Source organism: Littorina saxatilis, linkage group LG5, assembly GCF_037325665.1.
Source record: "Littorina saxatilis isolate snail1 linkage group LG5, US_GU_Lsax_2.0, whole genome shotgun sequence".
NCBI classification, from domain to species: domain Eukaryota; kingdom Metazoa; phylum Mollusca; class Gastropoda; order Littorinimorpha; family Littorinidae; genus Littorina; species Littorina saxatilis.
Genome location: NC_090249.1, coordinates 50,026,332 through 50,042,627, shown reverse-complemented (window position 1 = coordinate 50,042,627; position 16,296 = coordinate 50,026,332). Strand labels below are relative to the sequence as shown.

General features: G+C 44.6%; 1 protein-coding gene across 2 annotated transcripts in view; it reads left to right on the top strand.

Moving 5' to 3' along the window:
* Nucleotides 1–16,296, top strand: part of LOC138967377 (phosphatase and actin regulator 1-like) — a 73,732-nt gene that overhangs the window by 30,632 nt on the left and 26,804 nt on the right. Inside the window, exon 1 of one of the 2 annotated variants that reach the window (XM_070339910.1) lies at nucleotides 4,796–5,630. The exons of the other annotated variant lie outside the window; for it this stretch is intronic. Coding sequence (XP_070196011.1) covers nucleotides 5,606–5,630 — 25 coding nt within the window. The 5' untranslated portion in view covers nucleotides 4,796–5,605. Of the gene's footprint in view, nucleotides 1–4,795; nucleotides 5,631–16,296 lie in introns of those variants that run through there. 2 annotated transcript variants of the gene reach the window in all.

Genomic DNA, 16,296 nt, shown 5'->3' with positions numbered 1-16,296 from the left:
TCCCTGCAGTTTTCCAATTCTTTTCTTGTTGTCTTATTTCTACCTGACTGGATCCATCACCTTTATTTCACTTACCAAAAGTCTTCTTTTCCACATCCTTATTTCTCTGCCCCCCGCATGTCGTAAGAGGCGACTAACGGATTCTGTTTCTCCTTTTACCCTTGTTGAGTGGTTCTTGTGTGGAGTGTGGTCAATGTTTGTAAAGATTTTGGTCAGGCAGTGTGTGGGAGGTGTTTGGTCCTTTGTACTGGAAACTTGCATTCTCCCAGTGAGGTCATGTATTGTACTACGTTGCGGGCCCCTGGAGCAATTTTTTGATTGGTGCTTTTGTGAACGGGAAACACTTAACAGGTGGCTCTATCCCATCTCCCCCCTTTCCCCTATCCCATCTCCCCCCTTTCCCTCGTCGCGATATAACCTTCGTGGTTGAAAACGACGTTAAACACCAAATAAAGAAAGATGACGTGGGTTAACAAAAATCGGCCCTTTTTACCCCTAAGCTGACTAAAGCCACCGAAGCTTTTTTCAATTTCGGGAAGAGGTGTGCCCAGTGATGCATTAACAATTTTCATGGTAGATGGGGTTTTTTTTAGAGTAGAGATTTATCTGATTGATACCTGAGTGCAAAGAGTTCGTCTCTCCTGCTATCAAGTACAGGGGTACCTGTGGTGTGAGACCCCTCCGATTAGAGGACACTTCACACTTTCTTTTGTCCCTGTCTCTATATACATGACCAAAGTATACCTGTTGTGAAAGGCCACCTGCAATGTAGCCCGGACACTTTATATTTAAGCTGGTCACAAGGGTGTCCTATCGTCGCAAGTGTGACCATAACTGTGATCAAAGGACACTTTTAGGACACAATTGCAGGTAGCTTGGTCTAGAGGAACAACGGAAGATGTCCTTTGTGGGGAGGAGCAATCTCTGAAATGAAAGAGAGGGGCTTCGCTTGCAGATTTAATCATTTATCCGTTGCATCCCAGCCTCCTTGCCATGAGAGCAAACTACACTTGGAAGGGGCTTTGCATCGCAGGTGTCATTGAAGTAAGTAAGAGTTTTCTTTGAGTTGTGGTTCTGTATGTGCACAATAAAAACTTGGACAACCCTAAACAAACTGTCATTAAAAGACCACCCACAATTTATGGACACTTTTGACTTGTCCTAAGGGGGTCCTTTCGTCGCAGGTACCACTGTGTATGAGATAAACCAAAACCAAACGTGCAAGTCAACTTTTTAAAAAATCAAACCTGTCTTACCTCAGGCATGACCCATGTGTTTGGTATGTGTTTCGCTAAAGGGAAAGAAAACGCTCTTCCTGATTACACCTGGTGTGATGTCACGATGCACCAAATTACCACAATCTTTGCCTGGCTGTGTCCTTAAAATATCATGTGAATAACATTTTCCTGCCCAGTGATTGCCTATGCTAATGCATGACAATTGAGTTTGTGTATTGCTAGTTAGTGGTAAGATAAGTAAGTGGAGAATATTGGATCTGTGTGAGTTTGGGTGAAGGGACAAGCTTGTTTGTTTTATTTTGGAACAGGTATGAACAAGATGGGCATGTTGAGGGTACCTGCTGAAGTTGTGCAGAAGATTGGTATTGGTGAGGAGAAAATTATGGTTTATTCCTCACAGGGCAGCAATCTCTGAAATGAAAGAGAGGGGCTTCGCTTGCAGATTTAATCATTTATCCGTTGCATCCCAGCCTCCTTGCCATGAGAGCAAACTACACTGAAACACTACCTCTGTGTTTTATAGAACACCTGACTAGACAACTGCAAACTCCAAGTAGAAATTGTAAATTTTGCAGCAAAGAAGGTGGAGCTGTTTACTGAATCAACACATGAACTCTAATGCATAATATATGTTAAGCATTATGTGGACTTGTGAGTATGGTAGAGATATGGGGGGGGGGGGGGAATAGTGGAATTAGAAGGGGGATGGTAGGGGTGGGAAGAGGAATAGGAAAGAAAATGGGAGGAGGGTGTGTGGTGGAGGCGGCGGCGGATGGGGAGGAGGGTACACATGAAAAGAAGGTGGGTGGGAGCAGGGGTGGTGAAGGTTGAGGAAGACTATGATACAGTGGGTGGGGAGGGGGAGGGTGGTCTGTGCAGGAGGGGGGGGGGGGTACAGGTGAACATGATGGGGGGTTCGGCTGAAAGTTCAGGAAGAATATAATTATGTGAAAAGAAAAGGGCGTGTGAAGGCGGTGGTGTGGGTGGGGGACAAGGAGGGGGAGGGAGGAGGTACAGGTGAACACGATGGGGGGTGAAGGATGAGGAAGAATATTCAGGTGGGAAGAAGGTGTGGGGGGAGGTTGAAGGGGAGGGGGGGGGGGGGTCAGATGAACATGATGGTGATTTCGGTTTGGAGGTGGCTGGGCAGGTAAGGTAACGGGACAGAGATAGTAGATTAGCTGCACGGCGCATGGGGTGGGAGAGAGAGAGAGATTAAGGAGGGAGTTGCCTTTCTAGCCACTAACCTGCCGAGTTTTGCCCTACCCTTCCCAAGCGTTACCGAAGCCAAGGAAGGGGGAATAATTTAGCCTGGGTGTGTGTGTGTGTGCTGCTTGCTACCTGCCCCCATGTTCAGGTAGGAGAAATGTGTTGGTACACAGCTTCTTCACACTCCTCGCCCCCACCCCCCTTGTAACCTCCCTTGCTGCTCTGTTGCTGCTGTTGCTGTCAACATCGTGTGATGCTGCTTCGTGAACACTTTCTGTCGTGTCCCCTGCTCTCCGTTTTCTCTGTGTCTGTTCTTCTTGGAGATGAGAGGTTTCAAATCTCAACGCGGAACTAACAAGCATTGGCCGGTCACGGTGAGAGCCGAGCGCTGTCGGGAAAGAGGTGTGTGTGGGGGAGTTGTGTGTGTGTAAAGAAGTTTGAAGGTGAAGTGCTGAGTCCCGTTGGCTGTATATTTTCCCACACAGGGTCAGGGTGTGCGTGTCTACCACTGCCGATGTGCATTCCGAAATAGCTCTATCTGTCCAACTTTACCACGACCCCGACACAGTCGGTGTGTGTGTATGTGTAAAGGTAGGGGTACATTTGGATCGAATCAACAGGTGTGTTTTTTGTGCTTTGAGCGCCTTCACGGATGTATTTGTGCAGTGTTGGTAATAAACCTTAAAAGATGTCGGAGTAGAGAAAGGCTGCAGACAAATAGAAGAGTGTAATAGGTGTGTGTGTGTGTGTGTGTGTGTGTGAGATAGGTGTGTGTGTGTGTGTGTGTGTGTGTGTGTGTGTGTGTGTGTGAGAGAGATAGGTGTGTGTGAGAGATAGGTGTGTGCTGACACTGAGAAAGAATCAAGGGGGTGGCAAGAGATTTTAAGTCATGTGTCGAAAGTTTCGTCTGCACATTTTCGAGATAGGGTGTGCTCAAACCTGTTGGACACGGAAGTTGAGATAGCTGATGTGATCAGAGAGAAGTATGCGGAACTTAGCATAGAGGGCCAGAAAGAGACAGAAGTTGACGCAGCCATGCCAAGGCTTGTGACACTGCTACGGCCAAGAAAGCAGACAGGGGTTACCTGCTGACTTAAAGATAATACCGAGTAAACTTTGTTGTTGGGACACCCAGATCCTAGCCTTGTCACCGCTACTCTCAAGTGACACCTAACCTCAATCTCGGGATTTCACATGCATTGGTTAAACTCTACGTATAAGTGTGTGCACACCGTAGGTTATTCATCCCTGTACGGTTTCCTTTTTGTTGCAAGCCTAGCACTGTATGCAGTGGACAAACTTTATTCAGGTGCAGTATGACTGTCGCTAGGAAGAAAGACTGAAGCATCCCTTTCTTTTTTTGAAGTGTGTGCAACCAAGATAGGACGGACCTGGGATGCAGGCTAGATTAATCGCAAATTTTGGCTGTGGAAAGTGGCGGCTTTGACAGTGTGTGGAAAAAAGAGTGGCGGAATGTGGGCAAGGTGTGTTGACATTGCGTGTCGGGAGGCGGCCCATGGCAGTGTGGTGCTGAATGCTTGTGTCATCGCTAGCCCGCTGCCGTGACCCCCATAGTGCTGTGCACAGCAATTTTCTGTTACAGTGAAATCCCCCATTTAAGACCTCAACAACAACAAAAGAATCGGAGAAAATCGGGTCTTAAAAAGGAAATAGTCTTAAAATGGGGTTAAATTTAGGTTATGAACAGAAAATCTCAACAATCAAGATCTTAAAAGGATGGAAGTCTTAAATTGGGGAGTCAGTGTACCTTACCCTTGCCTCCCGTCCATCCATCATCACCCCCCCCCCACCACCACCAATCTACCTCATACATTGTGTCCCATCTCAGTGAGAGAGGGGCGTGGTCAGGCCCGCATTGTGATGATGAAGGAGAGGGGGGGTCCTGACAGCTCTATTGCTGACACAGTAGTAACCGCGAGACAGTCAGCGCACGTGACTACCGTTACCGTTGTCAGCAAGTCTCTAACCTCGTTATTGGGATCATAGCGCTCTACTCGACACAAAAGTCACTTTCAGTTTGGCTTCTTTTATTGAGAACATAACTGGCATGCTACTCGACAAAAAAAGTGTTCGTGTGGCTTCGTTTGTGCATTAACCAGCAACAAATCGTAACGCCTGATTGTCATTCTGTACCATGCGATGACACCTCTTTGATCGCCCTACACGAAAATCGTTTTGCCTGATTTGGGTCAGTTGTCCTGTGGTCACCGTTCTCAGTGAGTGCAAGACTTCGGGTTTAGAACTTACTTCTTGACAAAAAGTAACTATTGCCTTAGCGTTGTGTGTGAGCACTGTTAGTAGTATTAGTAGCGGTGCAATGCATTGGTTATATATTGTGCAGCGAATGGAGTGGTCTTCATATTTAGAACAATAACAAAATCGTAGTGCTTGATTTGGGTCAGTTTTCAACAAGTGCCAAGAGAGACTTTGTCATAGGGATCATAAATGACCACAGAGACAAGAAGTACCTCTCAGCCTTGTGTTGTTTGTGCAGTAGCACTTCTGTTCCGTGGTTATACTTTGTGCAACGACACTGCAGCGCTCTTCCTATCAAACAGAACATGATTTGGGTCAGTTACTGATTGGTTGTGCTTTGTGAAACCGTACGTCAGTGCTCTTCTTCTTCAAAGCTGATTCTAACGCGTGATTTGGGTCATTTGCTGTGTATATGCTAAAAGTGGTCTTTACTTCCTCTAATGGATTACTACATTACATGGAATGCATTACCACGCTAATGTGGACTTCGTGTACTGCAACCGGAACGTAGTAGCCCCCTGTGCAAACAGCCATTGTGTGAAGCTATTATCGTATCCCCCCACTGGAGTGTGTGCAACTATAGTGCTGAAGTCAGTATAGTGTCTGTGCCTGTGGAACAAGTTGAAAAGCGTGCTTCTTTGCAAGAATCACAGACATCAGGAACAAGAAGCCTCGTGGTACAACAGACAGGAGCAAGAACAACACACAAAGTGCCACACTATCGTTTCTGTATCAATGCAGACGGGATGTAACTTGAAAGCAGTTGTTGGTGTAGACTGATTGTTGTGGGGTACACACCCACCCCACCTCAAGCAACATCTACCCTCATCTCGCCGGTTGTACCCAGTGCTCTCACCTCGTGTCCGCTATCATGGTACAGAATGGGATCTTCCTGTTTATCCAAAGGTAAGGACAGATAACGCCCCGAACTGTACAGCCTCCCTATTGTTTTGCTTGCCACTTTGTTTTGTATGTCGGTTAAATTGATGTCATCATTGTGGTTTCGGTGGCGGATTTGGCTTGAGTTACTTATATCAACGAGTTTTCCGATACGGAAGCTCTTTTGTGTCATTGAAACCGGCTGTACGACACAGTCATTTCAGTTTGGATTAATAGTCTGAATTACGTTTCTTTGGATTCGAGATACTGTCGACAGCCTTTTGTTGCTGGCCATAGATGAGATTTAGAAACATATATTATTGTCCCTAGCCCTGAGCTTTCTTCTCATGTGAGCATCTTTCTATTATTATTATCATTAATTACTTTTGCTTGAATTGTACATTGTTCTTAACTTGTTGCCCGCTAGCAGCTGCAACACTACCTCTTTGCAGCATCACGAGCTGACCTTACCCCCTCCCCCCCTAACCTCTACCCCCGCCGAATGTTCTTTCTTTGCACAGCTCCTGTGACAAGCGATCGAAGCCCAGTCTGGCTTGGTGCGACCCGACCAGAGAGCTTATCCATGTTTGTGTCCCAGTTACCCTGTTTATTGTCTCACAAGCGCTTTTATGTCATTTTGTGTCCGAGTGGCCGTGCTATATTGTCTTAAGAGCGCTGTTATGTCATAAAACTGCACAGCTTGTTTGTCTGTGACGAGGCAGAGAGAAGGCTTCTCTCTAGCTACTATAGCGCCGACACTGTGTAACTTATGGCCAAGTTTATGCGCAAGAACCCTCGCCCTCAGTGTCCCCAGCCTTGTTTATGGCACTTTATTCCCACTTTTCAGCTTGCCGTGTATTTGTGGATATTCAAAGCCTGGCTGAATAAACACACACCGTTGTGCAGTGAATTGGGGTTCTTTTGCTGTTGAGGTATACACGTGCTTAGTCTAGACCAAAGTGCATTCTATTGAAGATGAAAGACGGGTTTCAATACTTTTCTTTTGAGCCCTTGTTAGAGTGAAGGGTAGTCGGCAATGAAATAATGTAGGACCAGTATTTCACGGTTTTCCAGACCGACGTTGATTGTATAAACTATAAAGAAATCATGCGAGCGATGCCAAGTTTCAAGACCTTTAAGTGCACTTAAGTGAAGAAGAAGGCGGTTTTCAACAGATTTTCAGTTCTTTTCTTCTGAGCCCTTGTTAGAGTGAAGGGTAATGGGCAATGAAATATGGTAAGGGTGGTATGTTCATGCTTTATTAGATAGACGTTGAGGGCATGGCGAATTCATACGAGAGATGCTGGCAAGGTTTCTAGGGGGGGGGGGGGGGAGGGGGGGAGGGGGGGGGAGGGGGGGGGGCGGGGGGCTAGGCTGTATGCTGTTTTACAGATTGGCTGACTTGGCAAGATTGTGTTATGTGCCTCTCTGTTGCAAGACGGCTAAATGCTAAGTTAAAATGTAGGGGTTTGAGATTTATGGACCTGTTTCGAGGGAAGAAATGTGGCATAAGATGAAATAAGTCAAAAGGCGGTTAAATATGCATGCAGTCAGAAGTGCATGTATTAACTGAACTTTTGTGGTGTGCTGGACTTGTTTCTTGACTTTTCTTTTTAAAATGATCAAGGTGTTATTTCCTTTATATATATATATAAAAAAAAACAAGTCAGCTGGAGGTCTGACATAACGCACAAACCAATCTCTCTCTCTCTCTCTCTCTCTCTCTCTCTCTCTCTCTCTCTCTCTCTCTCTCTCTCTCTCTCTCTCTCTCTCTCTCTCTCTTACACACACTCTCTCTCTCTCTTACATACACTCTCTCCCCCCTCCCTCTCTCTCTCTCTCTCTCTCTCTCTCTCTTTTACACACACACACACACACACACACACACACACACAAAGAGACTGCAGTGAGTACATTTTATAGAAAACCGCAATCCTCACAATGAGGTGATGACATGTATGCACGTTGAAAGCAAGTTTGGAAAGTGTAAATAGTGGGGGTGCCGGTTGGTGCTGTCGCCTATTAGTCTAGTGCACGACTTGTTTCTTGTCTTTTTTTCTCTCTTCCTTTTTTTCCCACTGATTTTTGTTTTGCTACAGCCTACCACTGAACCGGACTACAGGCACTAAAATCTCCAGTAGTAGAAAAGTACATTGTAAAATCATCCAACTTGTATGGACTAATACAGCCTTTTTGTTGTTTTGATAAAGACCGAAATGAAATTGAAAGAGAGGTTGTTGGTTTAGATCAAAGATTCTTCTTCTTCTTCGTTGTTCGCTCGTTTTGTCTGTCATGTGAGCGTAGATGCGTTGTGCTGCCGTTACGCGCCTGACAAGTCAGGCCCAGCACATCCGACTTCAGCTTGGTACACCCCCGGTATAGGGGTGTGTATAGGATTCGGCCGATGTGTTTGTTTGTTTGTTTTTATATCAGAGTGTTCGCTCTCCTAGATTGATTGCCTTACCGGGCTGCCGAGTTCAATCTACCCATTTTCTGGATGGCCGTCGCATCTTCCGCATCAATGCTGACGCCCTGAGATGTCCAGTCTGCTGTTGTATTCGCCTTCGGTGCCAGGTTGTGGGCATATCTGTCCTGTTGCCACCTCTGCCGGATGTGTTCCCCTAGCAAGTTGGATGTGACATGGGGGTGACATGGGGGTTTCAGTTAATGGGTCCAACCCCCCAGGTTTGTCTTCAGAGTTTTCCTTCTCCTAGGAATGCTGCCTACCTTGGCTTACGAGTCGTTCCTAACCAGCGCTTGTGGAAGCAGCAGTAACATGGGGCATCCTCGTCCGCCCAGCCAGCCGTTGGGAGCAAGCTCCTCGTCCGCCTGTCTGACCGTTGGGATGGGTGACTAGACGTCCTCTTCCGCCTTCGCTGCCGTTGGGAGTTCACTCTCCTCTTCCGCCAGTTCCGCCGTTGGGATGTCTAGTCTTGGTATTTCACCCATACCTGGGGATTTGTTTCATGGGCACCAGGGCGTATCCACACACGGGTGGGCCTGCGTACCGCACGTACGGGGAAAATCTCCTCCGCGCCCTTGCATTTTAGCCTGGGAGCATAGGGCTCCCAGTTTCCACCCAACGCCACGTGGAGGCAATGCATAAGACTTGTTAGTGAGAGGCTAACCGGCAGAAGAGACCTACGCGGATGGCTGCTCTCTTTTCGACCGGTGCTGCATGCAGCTTTGGGTTTGGCTAGCCAGCGATGAAAGCTGAAAGCGGATGCGACACTTAAGCACATGTATGTCAACGCCAACACGCTTGAGACGCATCACACAACCATTTGTTGGGTAGATCAAAGATGAGTAAAGCCATTCTGCCTGCAATCGATTTATGCTTCGTTTTGTATACAATACTATACAATATAATACAACATTGTTAGTAGCAAATCTGCTGTGGTTGTATAAGTTTCATTCATATCATTTGTTATCAACTTATCAAATCAAAAGGTCTGTATAAATACAGGCATAAATGTAGGTAATAATCCTCCTTATCATGAGCTTTATGTATGCCTTATATGATTGTGTTCTCCAGTGCAGAAGGATATGGCTCAGGTGCCAGGAGGTTGGTTCCGCATAACTCTTATTCACTGTAGTTGCACATGCCGAACAAATTGAGAGCGCTTACTTCCCTTTGTTTTCTCAGAATTGAACTTTCCTTGTTCTCATGCCTGTTGTCATCAAGTCGTCTCTAACTTGTAAGAGTTCATTAATATATAAATGTGATTTGTTTGGCTTCTTTGTTGTTTACAAGATTTTTCTGTAAAAACAAAAAGAAGTGAATGAGAAATGAACCTGTTTAAACCACTGAGAGAAACAGTTGCATCAGGTGCCTTCGGAGTGGGCGGTTGGATTAAAAGCGAGAGTAAACAAGAGTTGAGCTTTGTAGGTTTGTATCGTGCGTTGTGTGACAAGATGGTGCAACAGGTTTGCTACTGTTGCCATACATGTCTACCCCCTCCCACCACCACTCCGAGCAAGTCAGCATGGCGCCTGCTTTGCTTGCACTACTGTCCTGTTTATACATGTGTGTATACACCTTGTATAGCGGTGCCTTGTTTCGTCTCCATTTATTTTAGTGCCTTGTACTGTCGGTGAGCACCTGAAAAAGAGGTGGGAGGATGTATGTGGAGTGATGTCTGTGATTTATGTTCGCAGCTTCGCGGTGAGTGGTGGTATAAAAGCGAGAATCCGTGAGTCACTATCTGCCCACCCCCCCTCACCCTTCGGGCCCTTCTCGCTGCCCACACACCCCCTCCCCCCCCCTCTCTCCTCCCCCCGATGTTAGTTCCCATCAGGATATCAGGAAATCCTGAGTTGAAATTTTCCCGACAGGTTTCATGAATTCCCAAAACAAGCACAAAGCCTTGTTTTAAAAATAAGTGAGAAAAAAGTGTTACATTGATCCAAACACAAGTTTTACCTGATTTTGAAAACCTACAGCTTTCATCCCTGCTTTTGACCGATACAGTTGAACCTACCTATAGTCTTATCTAGATAACAACCGCTCAAGGGACTGCCCAAAAGTGGTCGTTATAGACAATGTAGTCGCTATGGAACGATGACTTTTATAAGGGATCCTTTGCGGTGGTTGTTGTGGGCATTTGGTTGTTATTTAGAGGTGCAGCTTTGAATGCAGGTTCAAACAATAAAATCATTACTTACAACCACGCACGACTATTATGGCCCGTCAGCCATCAAAACTCCCACCCTTCTGATTCCCATGACCTCTCGACATTTACAACCAGTCAGCAGATATGTTAGATGGGGGAGGAACCATAAGTCGGGTTGGGGAAAAGGATGGGGGTGAGGAGATGAGGGGGAGGTTGGGGGGGGGGGGGGTTGCCTTCAACGGTGAGGGTAGACGACTATATTAAATTAATATTTTGCTGTGCTGTCAGCATGAAATATTTCTCCCCCGGCCAAAGCTCATTGACATCATAAAAGACGTCAGACTCTCTTAGTAGTATATGACTCTAGACGCATTAACGAACAGGCATTGAATTGAATGGTTCTAATTGTCCAAGGTCCAGGAGACTGGTTTTTATAGCTCACTGACACATAATAATCTTCAGGCTTTCGGTGCAGTATGGAGCGGTTCTTGAGATTCAAGTCGAGAATGTCTGTTTTTTGATCTAATTGGTCAGTGGTTATATTACTACTTTTCACATATATTCCAGTTCCCATGCCTTAAAGCTCCTGTGCTATTTTTGCCCGAAGAGGTCTTATCAATGATCTTGCGTCCCGTGCTGCAAAACCCGTATCAGCCTCAAGTCGCTTTCTCATTCAGTTATTATTTTTTGCATTATCAGCTATGACATACTTCAACCGAATGTTTGATTGGTTGCCCGCAGAATTTTGTGTGTGCTGCTGTCGCTGATTGGTCGAATGAAAAAGGAAAATGAAGCTGCTGTCGCCTGTTTCAACATCAGTTGACCAACGATGATAAAAGTGCTCGAGTTGTGTTATCAACACGGTGTCGGTGACGCTCTCGTTGTGTTATCAGCACGGTGTCGGTGAGGCAAACTACGTGACGACTGAAGGGCGAGCTCTCGTGGCTGTGAAGTCAGGATGTGACTGTGTCACGTGACCCCAAGGTGACGGAGACACACGCACTATGTGACAATAACAAGTCGGCACATCTCTGGTCTCCTTTTGTTTGCTAGGTCCGCTTCATGTACAATTCAGATTTTATTTCGGGCAAATGCATCTTGTCTGCCATGTCTGTCCCATGAAGAAGGACACTGCAAATGACTTGACTGCTCTTCCTTGCATTTGTTTTTTTGCAGTAACCTTTTTCAATGCTTTTGTGACTTGTAAATCCTTTTCATGTGTAGTGCACTGGTCAATACATACTAGTCTACAGTAGTGTTGTTTTCACCAGTTTGGAGGTGTGTTGAATGGTGGTGGGGGGAGGCTAAAATGGGATTTTTAACAAGATCACAACACTATTACAGCCCTGAAAATGATGACCAGATTGCACAGATTTTAACCGTTTTTTGAAAAAATTTCCGGGGGAGCATGCCCCCGGACCCCCCTAGTTGGTTCACCTGCTCCGCAGGCTCAGGCTTGCCACTGCGCGCTTCTTTCAGGTAAAACCATTTTTGGCCTGTAGCATGCCTGTAGCTGGAAGTCGGTCAAAATGACCACAGCTGAATGTCTGACGTATGGGCAAATGTAGGAGTAATGGACTCCCCCCCCCCCCCCCCTCCCCCGCGGGTTAGGGGGAAGAATTTACCCGATGCTCCCCAGCATGTCGTAAGAGGCGACTAACGGATTCTGTTTCTCCTTTTACCCTTGTTAAGTGTTTCTTGTATAGAATATAGTCAATTTTTGTACAGATTTTAGTCAAGCAGTATGTAAGAAATGTTAAGTCCTTTGTACTGGAAACTTGCGTTCTCCCAGTAAGGTCATTGTACTACGTTGCAAGCCCCTGGAGCAAATTTTTGATTAGTGCTTTTGTGAACAAGAAACAATTGACAAGTGGCTCTATCCCATCTCCCCCCTTTCCCCGTCGCGATATAACCTTCGTGGTTGAAAACGACGTTAAACACCAAATAAAGAAAGAAAAGAAAAAGAAAGGAGTAATGGACTGACCAGGTGATTCTGGACACGACCCATTGTTGTTGTTTTCAGAAAATCGGGCATATAGCCTAATGGCGTTCAGTATCTGCTTAGATAGTGAATAATAAATAGTTTACTGGGCATTGTCCAAAAGAAAGTCCTTTCATGATAGTGAACAGCTGACACACTGAGAAATATGTGCTATTTAAAACTCGTTGTGATGATAACCTTAATCAGGTCACTACATATTAACGATGCCTACTACGACAGAGTGTTATATACATTGACGATTTTTTTTCTATTCTGTTAAAGAGTAGTGCAAGGTGAAGGCAGGGATAGCCAAATCGTCCGACCGACCGCCAGGGGCGAGTAAAAAATCCGCCGGGCTAGTAGTAACCGCCTGGCAACTCGTCCGACTGGCCAGTAAAAATTCGGGTCAAATACGACTCTTTTGGCTGTCACATCGAGTTTCAAATCCATATAATCACCGCAGATGAAGCTACCGTAGTATTTTCCGGGCCAGCGAAATATCTGACGGGCTAGTGACTTCCTTGAAGTTACTCGCCCGGCTGGCGAGTTAAAATTTCGAAATTTGGTCATCCCTGTGTGGTACTGGTAGCTAACACAGGGTCCGTGCAGATCTGGCTGTCCAATCGTAACGTTCAATTATGCATTTGGTCGATGGGCTTCCGTTTAGACAGATGCCGCATCCCTGTGTTGTTCTTGGCGTATGCACCTGACAGAATATGTGATTACGAGAGAGGGGTTGATGAGAGATAATAAAAGATAGTGTCTGTCTATCTCATAATCCTCTAGCCTCTCCTCCGTACTGTGTGTGTGTGTGTGTGTGTGTGTGTGTGTGTGTGTGTGTGTGTGTGTTTTCCTGCTTGCTTGCTTTTTGGTAACTTCAATAAGAAACGATGTTAGGAAATAACTCTGTCGAGTTTGTATGCGTTGTAGGAGAGTTGCTTGCCCTTGTTTCCATAGAAAAACTTAGGCAAGCCTACGATGTCACGTGTAGCTTGCCTCAGTGTTTCTATGGAAAAGCAAGGAAAAACAACTCTTCCACAACCCATCAAATCAAAACTTGACTAAATGTTAAAACAATGACAGTTATTTATGGAATTCCTGTATCGGTGACTCGACACAAGCACTGAAACAGTGTGAATGTGAACCAACGGTAACGGTGTTAATGCTGTTCTGGTTGGTCATCAACGCACTCTTCCGACCTGTAAGTTTGGCCCACACATAACTATATCAGCCGAATCCGGTTCCCGTCAGAAAGAGTCAAATGGCCATTACGCACGGTCAAGCGATTCGACCAGGGACAATAGATTATCACAATACAAGATGACCCACACCAGCACGAAAAGGTCAATACTGGCCTGGATGCATGAACGGTGTTCAGCCAGGTATGACGTGCGATCGAGCGGTGCTTGCTTGCTGATATATAGGCCTCTTCACGGCTGGCTGCTGATCGATCCGTCATCGACACACGTTTTTAGTTTTAAAGGGGGGGAATAGCACATAGAGGCTCACAGACGGCAGTGATTGTTTACAACTGCGGCGTGTTATCTTATTTCAGCCTCAATTTGTTTTGAAAACCTGCTGCAGGCGAGAAATCTTTGAAGTGTCCCGTTTCTACCACTTAGGATTGAACTTTCTGTTTCTACCACAGAATGTAACGGATGGTGGTTATTTTAATACTTTCAAAGCACTGATGAAAAATAGGCTACAAGACCAATTTGTCCAAACCTGGCATTCAGAAATAAATAACAATGAGTTTTATTATAATTATAGAATGTATAAAGAGAATTTTGAGTTTGAAAAGTACTTGTCCATCCTGCCGGTTAATTTAGCAAACGCTGTTTTAAAATTTAGAACACTGAATCATAAATTGCCTATACAAAAAGGTAGGACTCTTAGTATTCCCAGACAAGACAGAATCTGTCACAAATGTTCATCAGGTGACCTTGGGGACGAGTTCCATTATATTTTTGTATGTCCTTTTTTTTACCAATTATAGAAAACAGTTGTTACGGTGCTATTATTATGCCCGCCCCAATTCAGTTAAATTCAGAGAGCTTTTTTCCACTACAAAAAAGAGTTTATTGCTAAAACTCGCAAAGTTCATGACACTTGTCATGGACTGTTTGAGAAGCGAGTAAAATTTAATTCTCTTTTAGCTTTATACTCCGTTATCTGTTTTGTGTTGTTTGTAATAGTATTTTTGTCCTTATGTTAACTCACCCATCACCCCCCCCCCCCTCCCCCTTCCCCCCATTTCCCATAGTAAAGAAATGTATGTAATTACTTTGTGTGTTTTATTATTATTATTATTATTATTATTATTATTATTATTATTATTATTATTATTATTTATTATTATTATTGTTGAATTGTTTCTTGTATTGTTTTTGCCCTCCCTCACCCCTCAACTCCCTTTTCTGTACATAGCCTGATTTCTTTTTGTTTTAGTTCCTTTTATTTGGTGTTGAATGAAATGTGTTTTTATTGTGTTTTTTAATTTTCCATGTACCCTCACGGGGTTTTATCGGAATAAAACTTGACTTGACTTGACTTGACTTGACTTATGGGGCCTAAGTCAGGCTTTTGTGAGTAGAAGGTTGAAGGGGGAGATCACATAAAAAAAAAAATTGTTAAAAATTAAAAACACTCGACCAACAGTATCTGTTTTTGTATGGGTTTGGTCTATTCTAATTGTGCATTGATTTCCTTGATTTCGCTACCCACGTGTTACCCCCCGCGGGTTAGGGGGAAGAATTTACCCGATGCTCCCCAGCATGTCGTAAGAGGCGACTAACGGATTCTGTTTCTCCTTTTACCCTCGTTAAGTGTTTCTTGTATAGAATATAGTCAATTTTTGTAAAGATTTTAGTCAAGCAGTATTTAAGAAATGTTAAGTCCTTTGTACTGGAAACTTGCATTCTCCCAGTAAGGTCATATATTGTACTACGTTGCAAGCCCCTGGAGCAAATTTTTGATTTGTGCTTTTGTGAACAAGAAACAATTGACAAGTGGCTCTATCCCCTCTCCCCCCTTTCCCCGTCGCGATATAACCTTCGTGGTTGAAAACGACGTTAAACACCAAATAAAGAAAGAAAGAAAGCTACCCACGTGTTCCCCAGAACCTGCTCTTTGTTGCAATGACCATACTCGGTAATATAGTCGGACGAAACGCACAGAGGTGCACAGACAGTGAACACAAGGCAGCAAAGCAACTGCTGCTTTATATGTCCTGCTACATGTATCATCTAATTTGCCAAATGATGTACCTATTTCGGTTGTCTGAATAACTTTATTCAGCCGGTAGTATACGTTTGATACGCACAGAATAATATAGCAGATATCTTTGTGTTCTTCGCAACACAAAAGTACATAAAACCACGTACGTCTGTGCAGAATAAGAACAGACTAAACACATACAACATTTAATGTTGTTTCAAAGGTCGACAGGTGATCACTCCCTTAAATGGCTGTGTCGTTAAACGCTTGACGTCATACGTGACAGAAACAGAAAGTTCAAAGGGTCCGCGTCTGCATTAGATATGTCTTTTTACATTTAGTCAAGTTTTGTTTTTGTTTTTATCGATTCCTTGACTGATGTTTTTAGCTGTACTTCCTTGTTCCTGTTGCGTATCCCCCGCGCGTGTGTGAGCTGTTTGGTTGAGTGCTGCAAGTTCGGCGTGGGCAAGTAGGCTAAGGGAGAAAAGTGATGATGTGCATTTTGCAGACACAACCAGCGCAGGCGTGCTGTGCAAGTTACCCTACATGAATACAGCTTCCTACAATATGGACATTAGGTTTGCATTGAGTGTTGTTAACGTGGAGAAAAAAATGTGAATCGTCGGCTACTTTTTTTTCTCCATTTTTCTCGGTTTTTACATTTTGTCAAGTTTTGACTAAATGTTTTAACATAGAGGGGGGAATCGAGACGAGGGTTGTGGTGTATGTGTGTGTCTGTCTGTCTGTCTGTGTGTGTGTGTAGAGCGATTCAGACTAAACTACTGGGCCGATCTTTATGAAATTTGACATGAGAGTTCCTGGGTGTAATATCCCCGGACGTTTTTTTCTTTTTTTCGATAAATACCTTTGATGACGTCATATC